The sequence below is a fragment of the Engystomops pustulosus genome, chromosome 4 (assembly GCF_040894005.1).
Source record: "Engystomops pustulosus chromosome 4, aEngPut4.maternal, whole genome shotgun sequence".
NCBI classification, from domain to species: Eukaryota; Metazoa; Chordata; class Amphibia; order Anura; family Leptodactylidae; genus Engystomops; species Engystomops pustulosus.
The window spans coordinates 81,162,893-81,178,553 of NC_092414.1; the positions used below are offsets into that span (position 1 = coordinate 81,162,893).

Sequence of the window (15,661 nt, forward strand, 5' to 3'; positions counted from 1 at the left end):
GTCCATTAACTGAAATGGCTTCAGTGAAAAATTTGTGATGTGAAAAAAAGGTCAATGTGAATACGCCCTTACTTGCAGGTATGTGAAAGTGTCTAATTTCAATCAGTGTTCTTTTACAATTACAGGCAGTACCTGGGTTACATACAGGAGAGGTTCTTTATGTTTGTACCTCAGCTGAATTTTTATATTTTATATTTGTAACTACAGACAAACTACTTTTTTGTTCCTGTGACCATTGTATTTTTAGAATTTTGTGCTGTCATGAGAACAAGGATTATCAATAAAGTTTTATTACAGAAACCTTACAGCCTGCGAACGCCTGTATCTCATTTACATTTTTATTTTGTGCTTTAAAATAAATACTATGAAATACATATTGAAAACCACATAAAATTGTAAAAGAAATGTTAGGATATAATCACATATGACTACACAATACCCTTGGCATTTAAGAAATTGTGTGTTGTTCATTAATTTTGATCTCCAGTGTATTTCTGCTGACTCTATTTGCATGTGCAATATTGCTCATTTTATGAAGATATATTATAATATTGTAATTAAAAGGGTAGTCTCACAATAAACAGGGGTCTAAGGACCCCATTCTGTTTATATCAGATAACCTGTTGATACAAGACAACCCTTTTGACATCACTTAGTCTTAGTGGTAGAAAATGAAAAGTAGTGACCAACCGTTTTGGCAGGAGCTGTGAGATTTTCCATTTCCTCATGAGTAACCCATACATTACCAGAGGGCTAAGGAGGAGATCCAAGAAATGGCAGATGGGATCCATATTTTGTAAGCAGCATTAAAGAAGAAAGTCAGCACCACTGTAAGTTAATAGTGTAATAACATCACAATCAGCAGATTCACATCACTCCTAATGTTACAGGTGTCGCAAAGCTCCAACAAAAGCTAAGGAAAAATAAAACTAATGGTCATTACAGCTAATGTACAGAAGGATAGAGTTTTGCAATCCAGTAGTTAGGCTTGTCTAAGGAAGGGGCTACATGATACTCGTGATGCCATACTGCTGGAACAAGCAACTCAGCATGTAAACTGAAGCCTGCATGCCCCAAGATTTTGGCCCGGAAGATTTGGACTTATAGATTTATTACACAGTTGGTGATTATGCTCTTTGTATGTGTGAAAAGAATAATGTACATACTATAAATTTATGTAAAGAAATGTATTTCATTTAATGTTCCGTTGGAACGGCATTGGAATTGTATGTGGACATTAGGCTAAGCATTGCCTAAGTTGAGAGCGTTAAATGGGGCATGGAGCCATAAGAAGCTGGCTCATTGCTTTATGTAGTCACTGCCATGGTACCCCCAGCTATAGTTACAATATCCGTCCACTAGAGATACCAAACTGCTTTCAGCTCCAACCTCTGTGTATGTGGAACCGAACTGCCGATCAATTTAGATGCTGGGTGTCGCCCACCCACACTTTTAATAGGTCACTATTTTTAATTCCCAGGCAACCCATTTAAGTGTGTTTAAAAATAAGAAAGTGTGTAAAACTGTGCTGAATATTTCAAAATTGTGCATAATTTATTTAAAATTTTTTAAAAACTTATAGGAGACATTGATCAAAGACTCACGGTTCTTGATGTTGGAGGGGCTGATGGACTTGTAAGTGAGACCATCTCTTGAATTGCAAGGCGTAGTTTCAAACGATGTAATGGGTTACTGATTCCAATTTCTCTCTGAATTTCAGTGTCTGACAATGCAGACATAATGGCACCACTTTTAACATTGGCACGACAGGCTGCAACATACCAGGCTGGCATTCCTAGCCATAACTAGGAGAGAAAGAAAGAAAATTATTTTGAGGTACATGCGCACAATGGCACACTTGAAGATTAATTTCAATAACATGAACAAATTTTTCACCGATCTGTGGACAGAGCAAGTCCTATTCTTCTCCATGTTTGCGGCCTGAGCCTTACAACAGAAGTCTATGAGAATGTGAAAAATATGGACACAACACAAATAACACACACTTGTCATCTGTGTGTTTTCTGTATTTGTGGATCAGTTGATATCTGACACAATCATATGACTGCTGCAGCCAATCACAGTCCGCAAATGTTACCTTGGTGGCTTTTGTTGTAGCCAGTGATTGACACATGACTAAACATTTTATTGATGGAGGTTAGAATTAGACCAGCAGGGGACCTCGGAGGTAATGGACAGTATCAATATGGTTTGTAGTACTAAGTTTGGGTTTTTACACCTTAGTTTCTGAGGGTCTGTCCGTTTAGGTCATGCCTAAGGTTGACATACTTTCTTCTGAGATACTGACATAAGTAGACAATTAAAGTACCAAATGATATCTTTACCATTAGTGGAGCCAGGCATTTGGCACTTGTCTCTTCATGTGTATCCAGGAACTTTTAGGTATGTAGAATTTATTCAGTGTAATTTTGAGCCACATACAATACTCACCTGCAAAAAAACTCCAAAGTACACAAAAATATTTTGAGTTTTTTTTTAGCACCTTTTGTTCAATTTGGAAATATCTTGACCAGGTTCTCTATCTATGGAACATCAGTCCTCAAAATCAAATTGTTTGTGTAGGATCATAGATTATATTTCCAGCCATTTCTAATTTAAAATTTGTTTGTGTCTAATTTAAGTAAAAATAATAACATAGTATAAAACAGCTTTTTAACGTGGAATATTTCTCTTTCACTTACCTCTAGCCAGGATACCACAGTTGGTCCATCCCACTGAGCAAATGGTAGACCTTTCCTTCTGGCCTCTTCTAAAAGTTCATGTCTAAGAAAACAAAGAGAGAATACAGAGGATGTACATTAATCCAATCTTTAGATGTCTGGTGTCCTCAATATATGAAGAATGTATACATCAACACCCATGTTTTTATAAAATATTTTTTTAAACATAATTTGATTTAAAGGAAATCTACCATGGAAAGATTCTGCATGGGAGATTTCCTGTCCTTTCAGCAGCTGCATCCAGTTTTTCACTAATTTGTTGCAGCTGCTGCGGAAATAAAGTTTAATCCTTAAATATACAATTAATTTCAGAGGCTACTTGGGGTGTCGAGTAGCCTCAGAGAGCTCCGGGGGCAAAGGCTATTTACGCCCCAGTAGACAATACCGACCCACCTTAAAATGCTCTGGTTTGTTCTTCTGGCACGTCTTCGGCAGAAATCAAGTTTCGCGCAAGGGCAGTAGCTCCCATTCCTCTGCTGGCAATTGGCCGGGAGAGGAGAAGCCCTATGCATTCCAAGTAGCTCCCCAGAAGTGGAACAGGAGATACTGCGCTTTCTCAGAGCCAGATTGCTGGCAGAAATGTGCCAGAAGAATGGGTTGGAGCATGTAGAGGCAAGTCTGTAGTGACTACTGGTGGCGTGGAGTAAGCCTTTGCCCTCGGAGTGGTCTAAGACTACTTGATGCCCCCTGTAGCATATAAAATTAATTAGCATATTAAAGGATTCAACTTTATTTCTGCAGCAGTTGCATCAAAGAAGTAGTGAAATATGCCGCTTCTGCAGGGATGGGGAATCTACCATGGGGAATGTTTCCATAAGTAGATTCCCCATGGTAGATTTCCTTTAAGCTCCAATGTTTGTTTGATTCATGAGTGTGGAATGTGCCCTTGCATTATTAGGATTACATATGATTCCTAACAATGCCGCATACATTTTTCTGAAGGATAACAAAGAATATTTTCCAATAAATCACCAAAACGTATCACAAAGTTTAGTATTCTTACTTCGAATTCTTAGAATACTGTGATCATTTTTCAGAAAATGATTAGAAAAAATAACACTCTATAACATGTTTCTGTAAGATGTAGTCTGTTCACCTCACCATGGTCCAGCGTCACAGACTACAGAGCCCCTTTATAATAAAATACCTTTTTCCCATAATTTCACCATGCATAGGAGATTGACCGCAAAATCTAAGAATGGAATTACTATAATTTTTTTTTTTGCATTCTTGGAATTTATTAAAATTAAAATTACACTTTTATTTATATAGCAGATAACATATTTTAAATTGTAACTAGAGCCTATCTAGTCCAAATGCAGAATGGAGGCCTGTGGTGCCAAGAGCTCTTTGAAATCAACAGGATGGCTACTTGTGCAATTTAAAGCTCAATGGGACATGTAGATTATGCAGTAAATCTCTTATAAAATAGCTCCAACACTTACGTATCTCAGAGTGCTGAGGATTAACTACAGCGTGTATCACTTTTATTTCACCTTGCCCAGCCAAAACTATTGAATACTCCAAGTCCTGGGGCTCTTGTTTTTTATTTTCAATGTATTGGTATGGAAAACACAATAGATCATTTAACAAATAATGCTTTTCATGAGAAATTAAATGAAAGTATTTCTTGTACAGGTGGTCCCCGACTTAAGAACTCCCGACTTACAGACGACCCCTACCTACAAACGGACCTCTGGATGTTGGAAATTTACTGTACTTTAGCCCTAAGTTACAATTATCAGCAGCAAGAGTTATCAAAGGTGTCTGCAATTAAGCTTTATTGTTAATCCTGGTTGTTATGACAACCCAAAAGTTTTTATATCCAATTGTCACAGTATAAAATATACAGTTCCGACACACATACAAATTCAACTTAAAGGAAACCTACCACTTGTAGTGGCAGGTTTCTGATGGAAATACCGGGCACCAGCTCAGGGTGAGCTGGTGCCGGAGCTTATTTTCGTTAGTGTTTTAAACCGCGGTATCGCGGTTTAAAACACTTTTTAAACTTTATAGCCGGCGCAGGCAGGTACGCGCATAGGAAGTGAATGAGAGCCGCGCGCATGGTAAGCGCCGAGCGCGTACCTCCCTGCACCGGCTATAAAGTTTAAAAAGTGTTTTAAACCGCGATACCGCGGTTTAAAACACTAACGAAAATAAGCTCCGGCACCAGCTCACCCTGAGCTGGTGCCCGGTATTTCCATCAGAAACCTGCCACTACAAGTGGTAGGTTTCCTTTAAGAACTAACCTGTAGAACATATCCTCTACATAACCCGGGGACTGCCTGTATATCTATATTAATGCTATATAAATATATTAATGTTTTGATAAATACACACATTAATTAAAAATAAGGCACACAGATAGAAATGTTGGAATGCTGCTTAACTGGGCATGCAGTTAACTCTTTAAGGACCATGTCATTTTTGTTTTTAGCATCTCAATTTTTCACTCCCCATCTTTAAAAATCACTTTTTTATTTTTCTGTTTACAGAGCTGTATGAAGGCTTTTTTTCTGTCTAACAAAATGTACTTCCCAGCGACGGTATTTCATAATCGATGGCGGTAACATGGAAGACTGGAAAAAAAATTCCAAATGCAATAAAATTGTAGGAAAAAATGTATTTGCAAAAATTTTTTGCAGCTTTCACTGTACGCTCCAAATGACACCTCTTCTTTTTTAAAAATCTATTAAAACCTTTATAAATATGGCATAACTACGATTGTACCAGCCCATGGAAAAAAGTTGAAATTTGTTGTACAAAAAAAAGCTTCTTTACTTTGCCCTATTCTGCTCCCATTAACTTTTTCATACTTCGGGATAGAGACCTGTGTAAGGTGTAATTTTTTTTACATTTCGGGTATTACCACTGGGAATAAATGTTGTTACATTGGGACTTTTGGAAAGTGGCAACACTTAACACAATTACGATTTTGTTTATTTATTTTTACATACGTTCTGGGGAAAGAGGGGGGATTACAATCCTTATTCTTTTTTTTAATATTTATCCCCCCCCCTTTTTTTTACTATATTAAAATGCTCAAGGGGACCTTTAGGGGTCTGATTGTCTCTACTATAAACTGTATTGCAGTATATGGAGAATTTTGCCTCTGCCACACACTTATAGGTCCTGCCAAATGACAGGTCCTAGAGTCTCTTACAGACTTCATGCTGGCATGGAAATGGATGGTGACTCCGGAATGACATCACAGGGAGCAATAACTCAATCTAAGATGGCGGCACCCCTGCAAAGATACCGGCCAATGTCAGCACCGATTGTGGGTGTGCTTAATGCAGCCCACAACCCCTCTTCATACATCCTTAATGGCATTATGGTGTACATGTATGTCATAATGCATTAAAAATTTGAAATTTACCATCAAAATCCAGCATGTTAAACCAGGGAAACATAGTCATAGATCCAGGTATGGGAACTGTGGTAATCTTCTTATATTTGTTATTCATGGTCTCCTTCCTTCTAAAATCAATTTTTAAAAGTATGCTAATGAACCTGAAATGCTATGGGGGTGTTACCCAAAAAGGGTAATAAAGCCTACTTTCAATGGTAAAGTTTCCCCAATACACTTATCTCTATGCATTTGTAAATTTGTAGTTTGATTCTTGGGCAATTTTATAAACAGATCTATAAGATATGATTTAGGACAACTGTACATACTGTAACAGAACTCTTCAGTTCTAGGTCTGTAATGTGGCAGTACTGCTTGTACCCTGCTATGAACAGTACACTCTATTCTGACAGACATTGAAGAATGTTTCATCATCTGTCGTTAACTAATTTGGATTATCTATGGTTTGCTTGTAGGATCAAATTTCACATATCAGAAAGTAAGAAATTAAGTTTTAGCTGTATCTTGGGACAGTTAAAATGTAAAATTCACAATCTAGCTCACTGGTGTAGTGCCTTGTATCAGAGGAGCACATTTGGACATTTCAATATTCCCCTACTTTATTTTACATCAAGGGTTAATTTGCATTAATCTATAGTTTTTTGTTATATACATTGGAGCACATTTACTAAGGGTTGCATGGTGCACTTTTGTCGGACCATGCACGTTCTTCATGACTAATACGGCTTGCACAGGTATTTAAGAAGTGTTTGCGCTGAAATTGTATTGCACATGACCCTTTTGTGGTGCAGCTGCACTGGCTTACATGCAACACAAATTAGGAGGCCTGCCATTGGATGGTCTGACTGATTCGGACCGAGCACCGTATTTCACTTTCAAATTGTGTCGCACACCCTATGTTAAAGGTGCACCACAAAAAAGGTGGTGAACTCTGTCGGACCATTGTGGGGAAGCGCCAGACTTCTGGCGCAAAATCTTTGTAAATCGCCGCACGCAGCATTATAGACAGACAATGTACTTTTAGGAAACTCAATTTATTATTATTATCTGTATAGACTAGTAGAAAGGGTTAATGAACATTAAGAGACATTTCTGACCGTGTGTCTTTAACTAGAGAAAAGCCGGTAATTTTCCACATCTATAGTAAATTATGTTATGCAGAAGACTTGTTTACCAGACAGCTTGACCGTTAGAATGACAGATTCTGTCTGCAAGTTGTTTACTATTTTAGAATCTTGCTGTCAAATATTATGGGGACTCAATGTAAGTCTATGGAAAATGCTCATTGTGCTGAAATGTAACCACTCCTCCCCTGGTAAAAAGTATATCGGGAGAATAGTCAACTTGCAGACAGAATCTGTCATTCTAACGGTCAAGTTGTCTGGTAAACAAGTCTTCTGCAGTTAGGTGTCTTGCAGTTAGGTAACAGAGCTTGGAGGAAAAGACTGTCAGTCTATCTGAACAACCAGAAGAAGCTGAGACGGCAATAGCCATATACCCTGAGCTCGTAGCCTGTGACCAGGTAATCAGCCTTCAGCTAGTCCAGGCCTTTCCTTAGAACAAGCTTAGTCAGCTCTTTGTGTTGCTTGTAGTGCTTTGTACCTGCATTCCATCAGTAAAGACGGTAACTGTTCACTGCAGAACCTGACTTTCTGGACTTATTTCCCATTGGGGTTCACCACGCCTTACCATATCCCGACCGGAGAAACATGTGGTGACACCTTGACGGTGCATAGCAGACCCAAAATAGCATTGGGGTCACCCCTAACCCTAAATTTTTCCTGCACAACAAATGCAACTCTTTGTAAACCTTTGCAAACACTGCTTTCACATAAGTGTGGCAAATATGTGGCAGCATTATTAAAATATTTGTGGAAAGGTGGCCAACCACCTGCAGACTCGCTTTTGATAGAAGTTGGAGGCCAGTCCTGCGGTAAGCCTGTATGGCATGTCTGCATTCAGATCCCTCCATTGTGTAACATCTTTACTATCAGCTTAATGACAAAGTGTCATCTCGTCATTGTCATATTCTGATGACCTATTCTATGAATATGAAGTTACAAGTAATTATTTTCTATAGTAAATTAGATAAAAGAAGTTGATTAAAATGTTTGCAATACAAGACAAAACCATAATATGATTCTAAATACACAAGAAAACTGGAGATAGAGTAGTCTATGGCTTTTCCAAAAAAGGTAATAATCTGCCCTCTTGTGGAGATAAATACAATGCACAAGGACTGTATATAGCAGTGGTGGCGAACCTATGGCACGGGTGCCAGAGGTGGCACTCGGAGCCCTCTCTGTGGGCACCCAGACCATCACCCAGCAGAAAGGTCAACATTCAGGACTACTCCTGCAGTCACAGGCAGCCCAGAGCGTGCCCTGTTCAGTACTATTTTAAAGTGACTTGAAGTACAGGAGGAGTGGAGCTGGATTATCATTGAAGCCCCTTCTCAGGATCTGCGATTCATCCTGTTAAGGGGACCTTAGAGGGAAGCTACAATAATAATCCAAATTTCTCGATCTTGCTACCGTACTGGTGTATTCAGGACGCCAACACGTACGAAAATATGTGGCTTTCGGTTGTAGTTTGGGCACTCAGTCTCTAAAAGGTTCGCCATCACTGGTATATAGTAACAAGCCCTGGTTAAGAGATTCATTGAACATCATATTCAATATATATTGTAAGTGAGCAACAATTGTAGGAAATATCCAAATAGGTTTTCCAGGATGGGTCGAGGAAAGCCACGCCTATTTTGATATCTTGTAAGCATGACTTTCCAGAGGGAACAGATTCCCAACTGCAGACAGCACTATTTTGACCTGATTGGGTCTCTTCAATACAGGGTACGGACCTGGTTTAGCTGAATGAGAGGCTTTTGACTAGGGTCAGTTTGCCAATTAAAGCCACCTTGGAGGCACATGGAGAATTAAAGACATTGCATAAATGGCTATAAGTCTCCACATGCCTGCAAAGCAGCCTTAATTGGCAAACTCTCTGTAAGGAGGTCTCTTACTCCCTAACCGACAGCAATCCTAGAGGAATTCTAGTCCAGGTCACCATAAATGGCTTTTTTGTCTATGTATTTTAAAAAATGAACATTAAACACTATTAAAGTTTCAATCAAATGTCCTTCACGAAATTCACAAAACAAGGAAGAGGACCACAGTTCTTGTAATTGGGGATCACCCAGTAATCAGCAAGTTATTACCTAACACCTTAAACACATTTTGCATTTGTAGTCTAATGAGACCTGGGCTTTTACTCTGTAGTAGTACTGAATTATAGAAATAAGTTTAGATTCAGCCAAAGTCATGTGCCCCCAAATAGATATCAAATATTTAAAAGGGGGAGAAGAAAATCGGGCTACCGCACTGAATAATTGTGTGATAATTAAAATCTATAATTAACCTTGAATGGCTTTGTTGTTCTTTAAAATAAGATATGTTATTTATTTAGCAAAAAAAATGCAGCTTTGTTGTGGGCTCTAGTCATGTAATATTCATTTTAGATGCAGTTTCAGAAAAAAGCTAGAGCCCCTGAGGGAGGAATGTAAATATGTAGATTTGACTTTTAAACAACTAGTCTTTGATATATATTTCAATAGTGGTCATGTCACTCATTGATGTATTATTGAGCTGTTATTATCCTCCCTTACCAAATAAATGGACTACTACCAAGTAACTTTCAAATTTGTTGTTATGGATTTGGACTTAAAGGGGTATTCCTATCTGGGCAACGACACAAAATTGAATTCATCTGCGATAAACATATTTATTTGATTGGATTTTATGTAAAAAAATTTACCTGTGTCAAGATAATTTCCCATAAATGTAGCCATGTTGTACCAGGTTTGTTGTCTATACCTGGCAATATTTTGTTTATGACTTGCACTGTATATGATGAATATTTTTAACATATAGTTAAATAAATGCTGTTTATTCATTACATTTGGGTAGTTGTCTTTTGGTTTGCATATAAAGTGACCACAAATATGACTTTAGCTTTAAATCCTTTACATTGTGACAAAAGTAATTACATTTCAGTATCTCAGCTTTCTAACAGCAATAGTCAAAAGGGTTTTATGATTTAAGGGAAAGGGAAGTAATTGTCTGCAGGGAATTATTGGCTTTAATCTGAGACTGATATAATTACGCTCTCACTGCTCTTAAATTACAGCCTCTTCTTTTTTCCAAGAAACTGATGAAAAGATCAACAGACAAATGGTCCTTCTTAGACATAAAAAATAGACCTTACTGATAAAGGAAAACTCAAGCTTTGCACAAAATTTTTCCCTGCAACATTCACACATTAAAGGGGTATTCCTATCTCCGCATTTACATTTAATTTAATTCAGCTGCCATATGTAAACATTTCTTCGATTGCATGTTAATAAAAAAATGTTCCTGTGTAGATAATAGAAACAAAATAGTTGTTTTTAGATACGGCCACCACCTTACTCTTCCAGCAGTTGCCAGACTTGTACTATTAAGACCTGATTGACCACCTGGATTCATTACGCTCATTACACATTTCATATGCAAAAAGCAATTTGTGCAATCATTACAGCAGCAGTGGTCATATCCAAGGGCAACAACCTTGTTTCTAATGGACCATATGACTACATTTATGTGAAATTATCTTCACAAAGTTACATTTTTTAATAACATGTGATTGAAGAAATGTACACTCACCGGCCACTTTATTAGGTACACCATGCTAGAAACGGGTTGGACCCCCTTTTGCCTTCAGAACTGCCTCAATTCTTCGTGACATAGATTCAACAAGGTGCTGGAAGCATTCCTCAGAGATTTTGGTCCATATTGACATGATGGCATCACACAGTTGCCGCAGATTTGTCGGCTGCACATCCATGAAGCGAATCTCCCGTTCCACCACATCCCAAAGATGCTCTATTGGATTGAGATCTGGTGACTGTGGAGGCCATTTGAGTACAGTGAACTCATTGTCATGTTCAAGAAACCAGTCTGAGATAATTCCAGCTTTATGACATGGCGCATTATCCTGCTGAAAGTAGCCATCAGATGTTGGGTACATTGTGGTCATAAAGGGATGGACATGGTCAGCAACAATACTCAGGTAGGCTGTGGCGTTGCAACGATGCTCAATTGCTACCAAGGGGCCCAAAGAATGCCAAGAAAATATTCCCCACACCATGACACCACCACCACCAGCCTGAACCGTTGATACAAGGCAGGATGGATCCATGCTTTCATGTTGTTGACGCCAAATTCTGACCCTACCATCCGAATGTCGCAGCAGAAATCGAGACTCATCAGACCAGGCAACGTTTTTCCAATCTTCTACTGTTCAATTTCGATGAGCCTGTGCAAATTGTAGCCTCAGTTTCCTGTTCTTAGCTGAAAGGAGTGGCACCCGGTGTGGTCTTCGGCTGCTGTAGGCCATCTGCCTCAAAGTTCGACGTACTGTGCGTTCTGAGATGCTCTTCTGCCTACCTTGGTTGTAACGGGTGGTGATTTGAGTCACTGTTGCCTTTCTATCAGCTCGAACCAGTCTGCCCATTCTCCTCTGACCTCTGGCATCAACAAGGCATTTCCGCCCACAGAACTGCCGCTCACTGGATGTTTTTCTTTTTCGGACCATTCTCTGTAAACCCTAGAGATGGTTGTGCGTGTAAATCCCAGTAGATCAGCAGTTTCTGAAATACTCAGACCAGCCCTTCTGGCACCAACAACCATGCCACGTTCAAAGGCACTCAAATCACCTTTCTTCCCCATACTGATGCTCGGTTTGAACTGAAGGAGATTGTCTTGACCATGTCTACATGCCTAAATGCACTGAGTTTCCGCCATGTGATTGGCTGATTAGAAATTAAGTGTTAACGAGCAGTTGGACAGCTGTACCTAATAAAGTGGCCGGTGAGTGTATATGTATGGCAGATGAATTAAATTAAATGTGAATGACCAGATGACCGCTGTCACCGGAGAGCGCTGGGAGGATGAGAGGATATGCGGACAGCCGTACCTACCAGCGGCACACACTGTGGCTACTAGTAGGCCAAAGGATCTTTACTGACATCACGGCCATGTGATCAGTCACATGCATATGATGCATATGCATTTTTTTTTTTTTTTGTGACTTTTTTGCAATCTGCTTACATTATATATTGATACTGCATTTTCCCTAGCCCAATGTGTAATCCCTTATAGGATAATATTGTTGTATCTCTTTTTGTGTTACATAAGGCTTTAGTCTTCAGGGGGAGCTGGTGGTCCCAGGATCACTAACACTATCACATGTTTGGTTTTCCTGTGGTAGATTATTCTGTGAATGTTCACATTTTTAATGGTTTTTATTCTCTTCTTGTGTTGTGGTGTTTTTGTTTTTTTTTTTATATATGAATAAAGAATGTATTGTCTTGGTCACTTGGCATGTATCCTTTCTTTGTCTTGTGGTACATGCATATGACGTCACCCAGCTGCCTGGCCGCAGAGAGGGCTGGAAGAGGTGCATAATAATGAAATGGGGACATGCATAAATTGGGAATTGGAGGAGCCAGGAGGCGCTCGGCCGACAGGACCCTGAGCGCCTCCGGTTCATATGAATTTTTTATAACCTTATTTTCTGGCTTTGACGGAGGCCGTGGAGGAAGCTAAAAAAGGCTTGGTCATCCCCTGCATGGAATGGGGGTGCGTTATAGGACAGTCTACCAATGAGAAAATGGTGGTAGATGTCCTTTAATAAGTGAGTTGTTAATCCTTACCAGAAGTTAGTTATAAGCACCCAGATACTTCAAGGTATTGACCTGCGATAGTACATACCTCACCTCACCTCAGCACTCCAAAGCTTGTTTCTGGAACTAAGTACCGAAATGTTAACATAAACTCAACCTGGTGTACTTTTGCTCATTGGATTGCATTTGTGTAATAACAAATGTTGTTTTATTTATGCACATAGACTTGTTTCTGGTCAAATTCACTTCAATGATTAATTTAGGCGATGCGAAGCAAATGCATGTTACATAGTCAAAGGAGCTGAGCACTTGTAATGATATTTCTTTGAAAGGAAACGTGTTTTTACTTACGTTTGTAGGTTAATCATTAGTTACTGTGACCTATATCAAGCTGACACTTGGCAGACCTCACAGTATAGCATGACAGTGTGACATCTACGGTGACAGAATTGACCTCGATGTCACACTGTGTTACTACTGTGTATATGGGATATGCCAAATATGCTCTTATTACCATATATACTAGAGTATAAGCCGACCCGAATTCAAGCCAAGACCCCAATTTTAACACAAAAAACTGGGAAAACCTATTGACTCGTGTAAGCGGAGGGCGGGAAATGCATTGGTCACAGCCTCCCCAGTATATAGCCAGCATGCCCCCTGTACTATATATCCAGCCAGCCCCCTGTACTGTACTATATAGCCTGCCAGCCCCCTGTGCTATATAGCCTGCCAGCCCCCTGTAGTATAGAGCCTGCCATCCCCTATATCAGTGATGGCGAACCTTTTAGAGACAGAGTGCCCAAACTATAACCAAAATCCATGTATTTACCGCGAAGTGCCAACATTGCATTTTAAGCAGTAACTTATTGCTACCTGGTCTTCAACATCTATCAATCGTATCGGCCCCTTGAGGCCACTAATACAGTTGAGAGAAGGAGGGCACATTCAGACTATCATTGTAGCTTCTCGCCAGGGTCTCTCTGTACAGTAAGAATGAAGGGACCAGTAGGATGACCCTAGGATAATGCAGCTCTATCAACACCTTCTCACTTTTCCTGCAGTTCCAAACAGCCAATGAAGTGTCGTTTGAAAATAGAGCTGATTGCAGCATCTCTTAAATTGCCTGGGTCTTCAGGAAGATTTTGTGAATTTGGTCCTGTTTGGTGAACTCTGTCTTGGGTCAATGGCCTGAGTGCCCACAGAAAGGGCTCTGAGTGCCACCTCTGGCACCCGTGCCATAGGTTCGCCACCACTGCCCTATATTATTTAGCCTGCTAGCCCCCTGTAGCACATAACCTGCCAGCCCCCTGTAGCATATAGCCTGCCAGACCCCTGTAGCATATAGCCTGCCAGCCCCCTGTAGCATATAGCCTGCCAGCCCCCTGTAATATATAGCCTGCCAGCCCCTCTAGTATATAGCCTGCCAGCCCCTCTAGTATATAAACTGCCAGCCCCTGGAGTATATAGCCTGCAAAAAAAAAAAGAAAACCAGTGTACTCACCTTCCGACGCTCCCTCTTCAATTGATCGATGCTATGGTATCTTCTCCGTCCGTCGCAGGGATTGTGACGTCAGCCTCTCGCAGACATCATACTGTGTGCAGATGCCGGCGCACACAGTAGAACGTCAGCGAGCGGCTGCGACGGATGGCTTAGGGACACGGACAAGATACCGGGCATCGATCAATTGAAGAGGACCTGCCGGGGGGGCTCGGAAGGTAAGTACACGTTTGTTTGTTTTTCTTGACTCGAATATAAGCTGACTTAGGGTTTTTTAAGCACATTTTTTGTGCTGAAAAACTCGGCTTATACTCGAGTATATACGTATATTTGTTACATACAGCAAATATATTACAAAGAACCACATAAGTTCAAGAACTAACAATTTTTGGAAGCTGTAGCACTTACTTTTTCTTTAGTCTCCTATCTTTTTCTGCTTGAGTTCCAAGTTTGCTCAACCCTAGAGTATCCTGTGCTGCAGGATCTGTATCCATGAACCCTCCTGTTACAATGTAAAAGTAAATGGTTACCTCCATGAAATAGGTGCATTAAGAGCTGCATTAAGTTTAAAAATATATTTTTGAACTGTCATCATAAAAAGTAAGCAACAAAGTACTAAATTAGGGGAAGTTGGGGCAGAAGTGTGAACACATACTTACCCTAATCAAGCTCCGTCACTTCTGTAACTTCCAGTTCCCGGAGGGGGGGTTGGTTTGGGTCTTTCACAGGATCTGCCTCAATCCAATAAGTAGGCTCCTCGGACCACAGGCCATTATTTCTCTTTTCGAGGGATATTAATACCTGTGTTGTTCTTGTGGTGCAAGGAGGCCACTTATTGGTGGATAGACGCATACTCAAAAACAGGAAGTACCAGAGTGGACCAGGAACAGGGTGTGTGTTCTTTTTATTTAATACCCGGCCTGACCCCCTGGGGGGTTTCCACTTTTCCTGGGAATTATGAGCACAATATTGGATTGGACTCTATTGAACCTATTTTATGTGTTTTTCATACTGTACATTACTCACTTGGATATGTTTCTGGTAAGCCCGCTAAGACTTTACAATATGTTTAAAGATAATTTGGAGCTCTCATAAGCTGACCATTTCCCAAATGATCGGCATACATGTAAATTAAGAATAACTCTTATAATTTAGATTTCTTTTTTCCCAATGAAAATTGTGTCTCTTTCAGAAATGTGGATCTTACAGAAGTAAGGTAGATTTAGTTAGAACACAGCAGATATATTCACATGTTGGAGATTTGTTGCTGAAAAGTCTACAGTCATCACATAAATAATATTTGTAGTAATCCATAATATTGCCACTGA

General features: G+C 39.7%; 1 protein-coding gene across 7 annotated transcripts in view; it reads right to left on the bottom strand.

Annotated features, from left to right (window-relative positions):
* Window positions 1-15,661, bottom strand: part of PPFIA2 (PTPRF interacting protein alpha 2) — a 212,031-nt gene that overhangs the window by 18,277 nt on the left and 178,093 nt on the right. For all 7 annotated transcript variants that reach the window (XM_072146502.1, XM_072146496.1, XM_072146495.1 and 4 more), the window contains 4 exons: window positions 14,742-14,835; window positions 2,703-2,784; window positions 1,605-1,805; window positions 691-753 (listed from right to left, as the gene is read on the bottom strand). In XM_072146502.1, coding sequence (XP_072002603.1) covers window positions 691-753; window positions 1,605-1,805; window positions 2,703-2,784; window positions 14,742-14,835 — 440 coding nt within the window. The remainder of the gene's footprint in view (window positions 1-690; window positions 754-1,604; window positions 1,806-2,702; window positions 2,785-14,741; window positions 14,836-15,661) is intronic.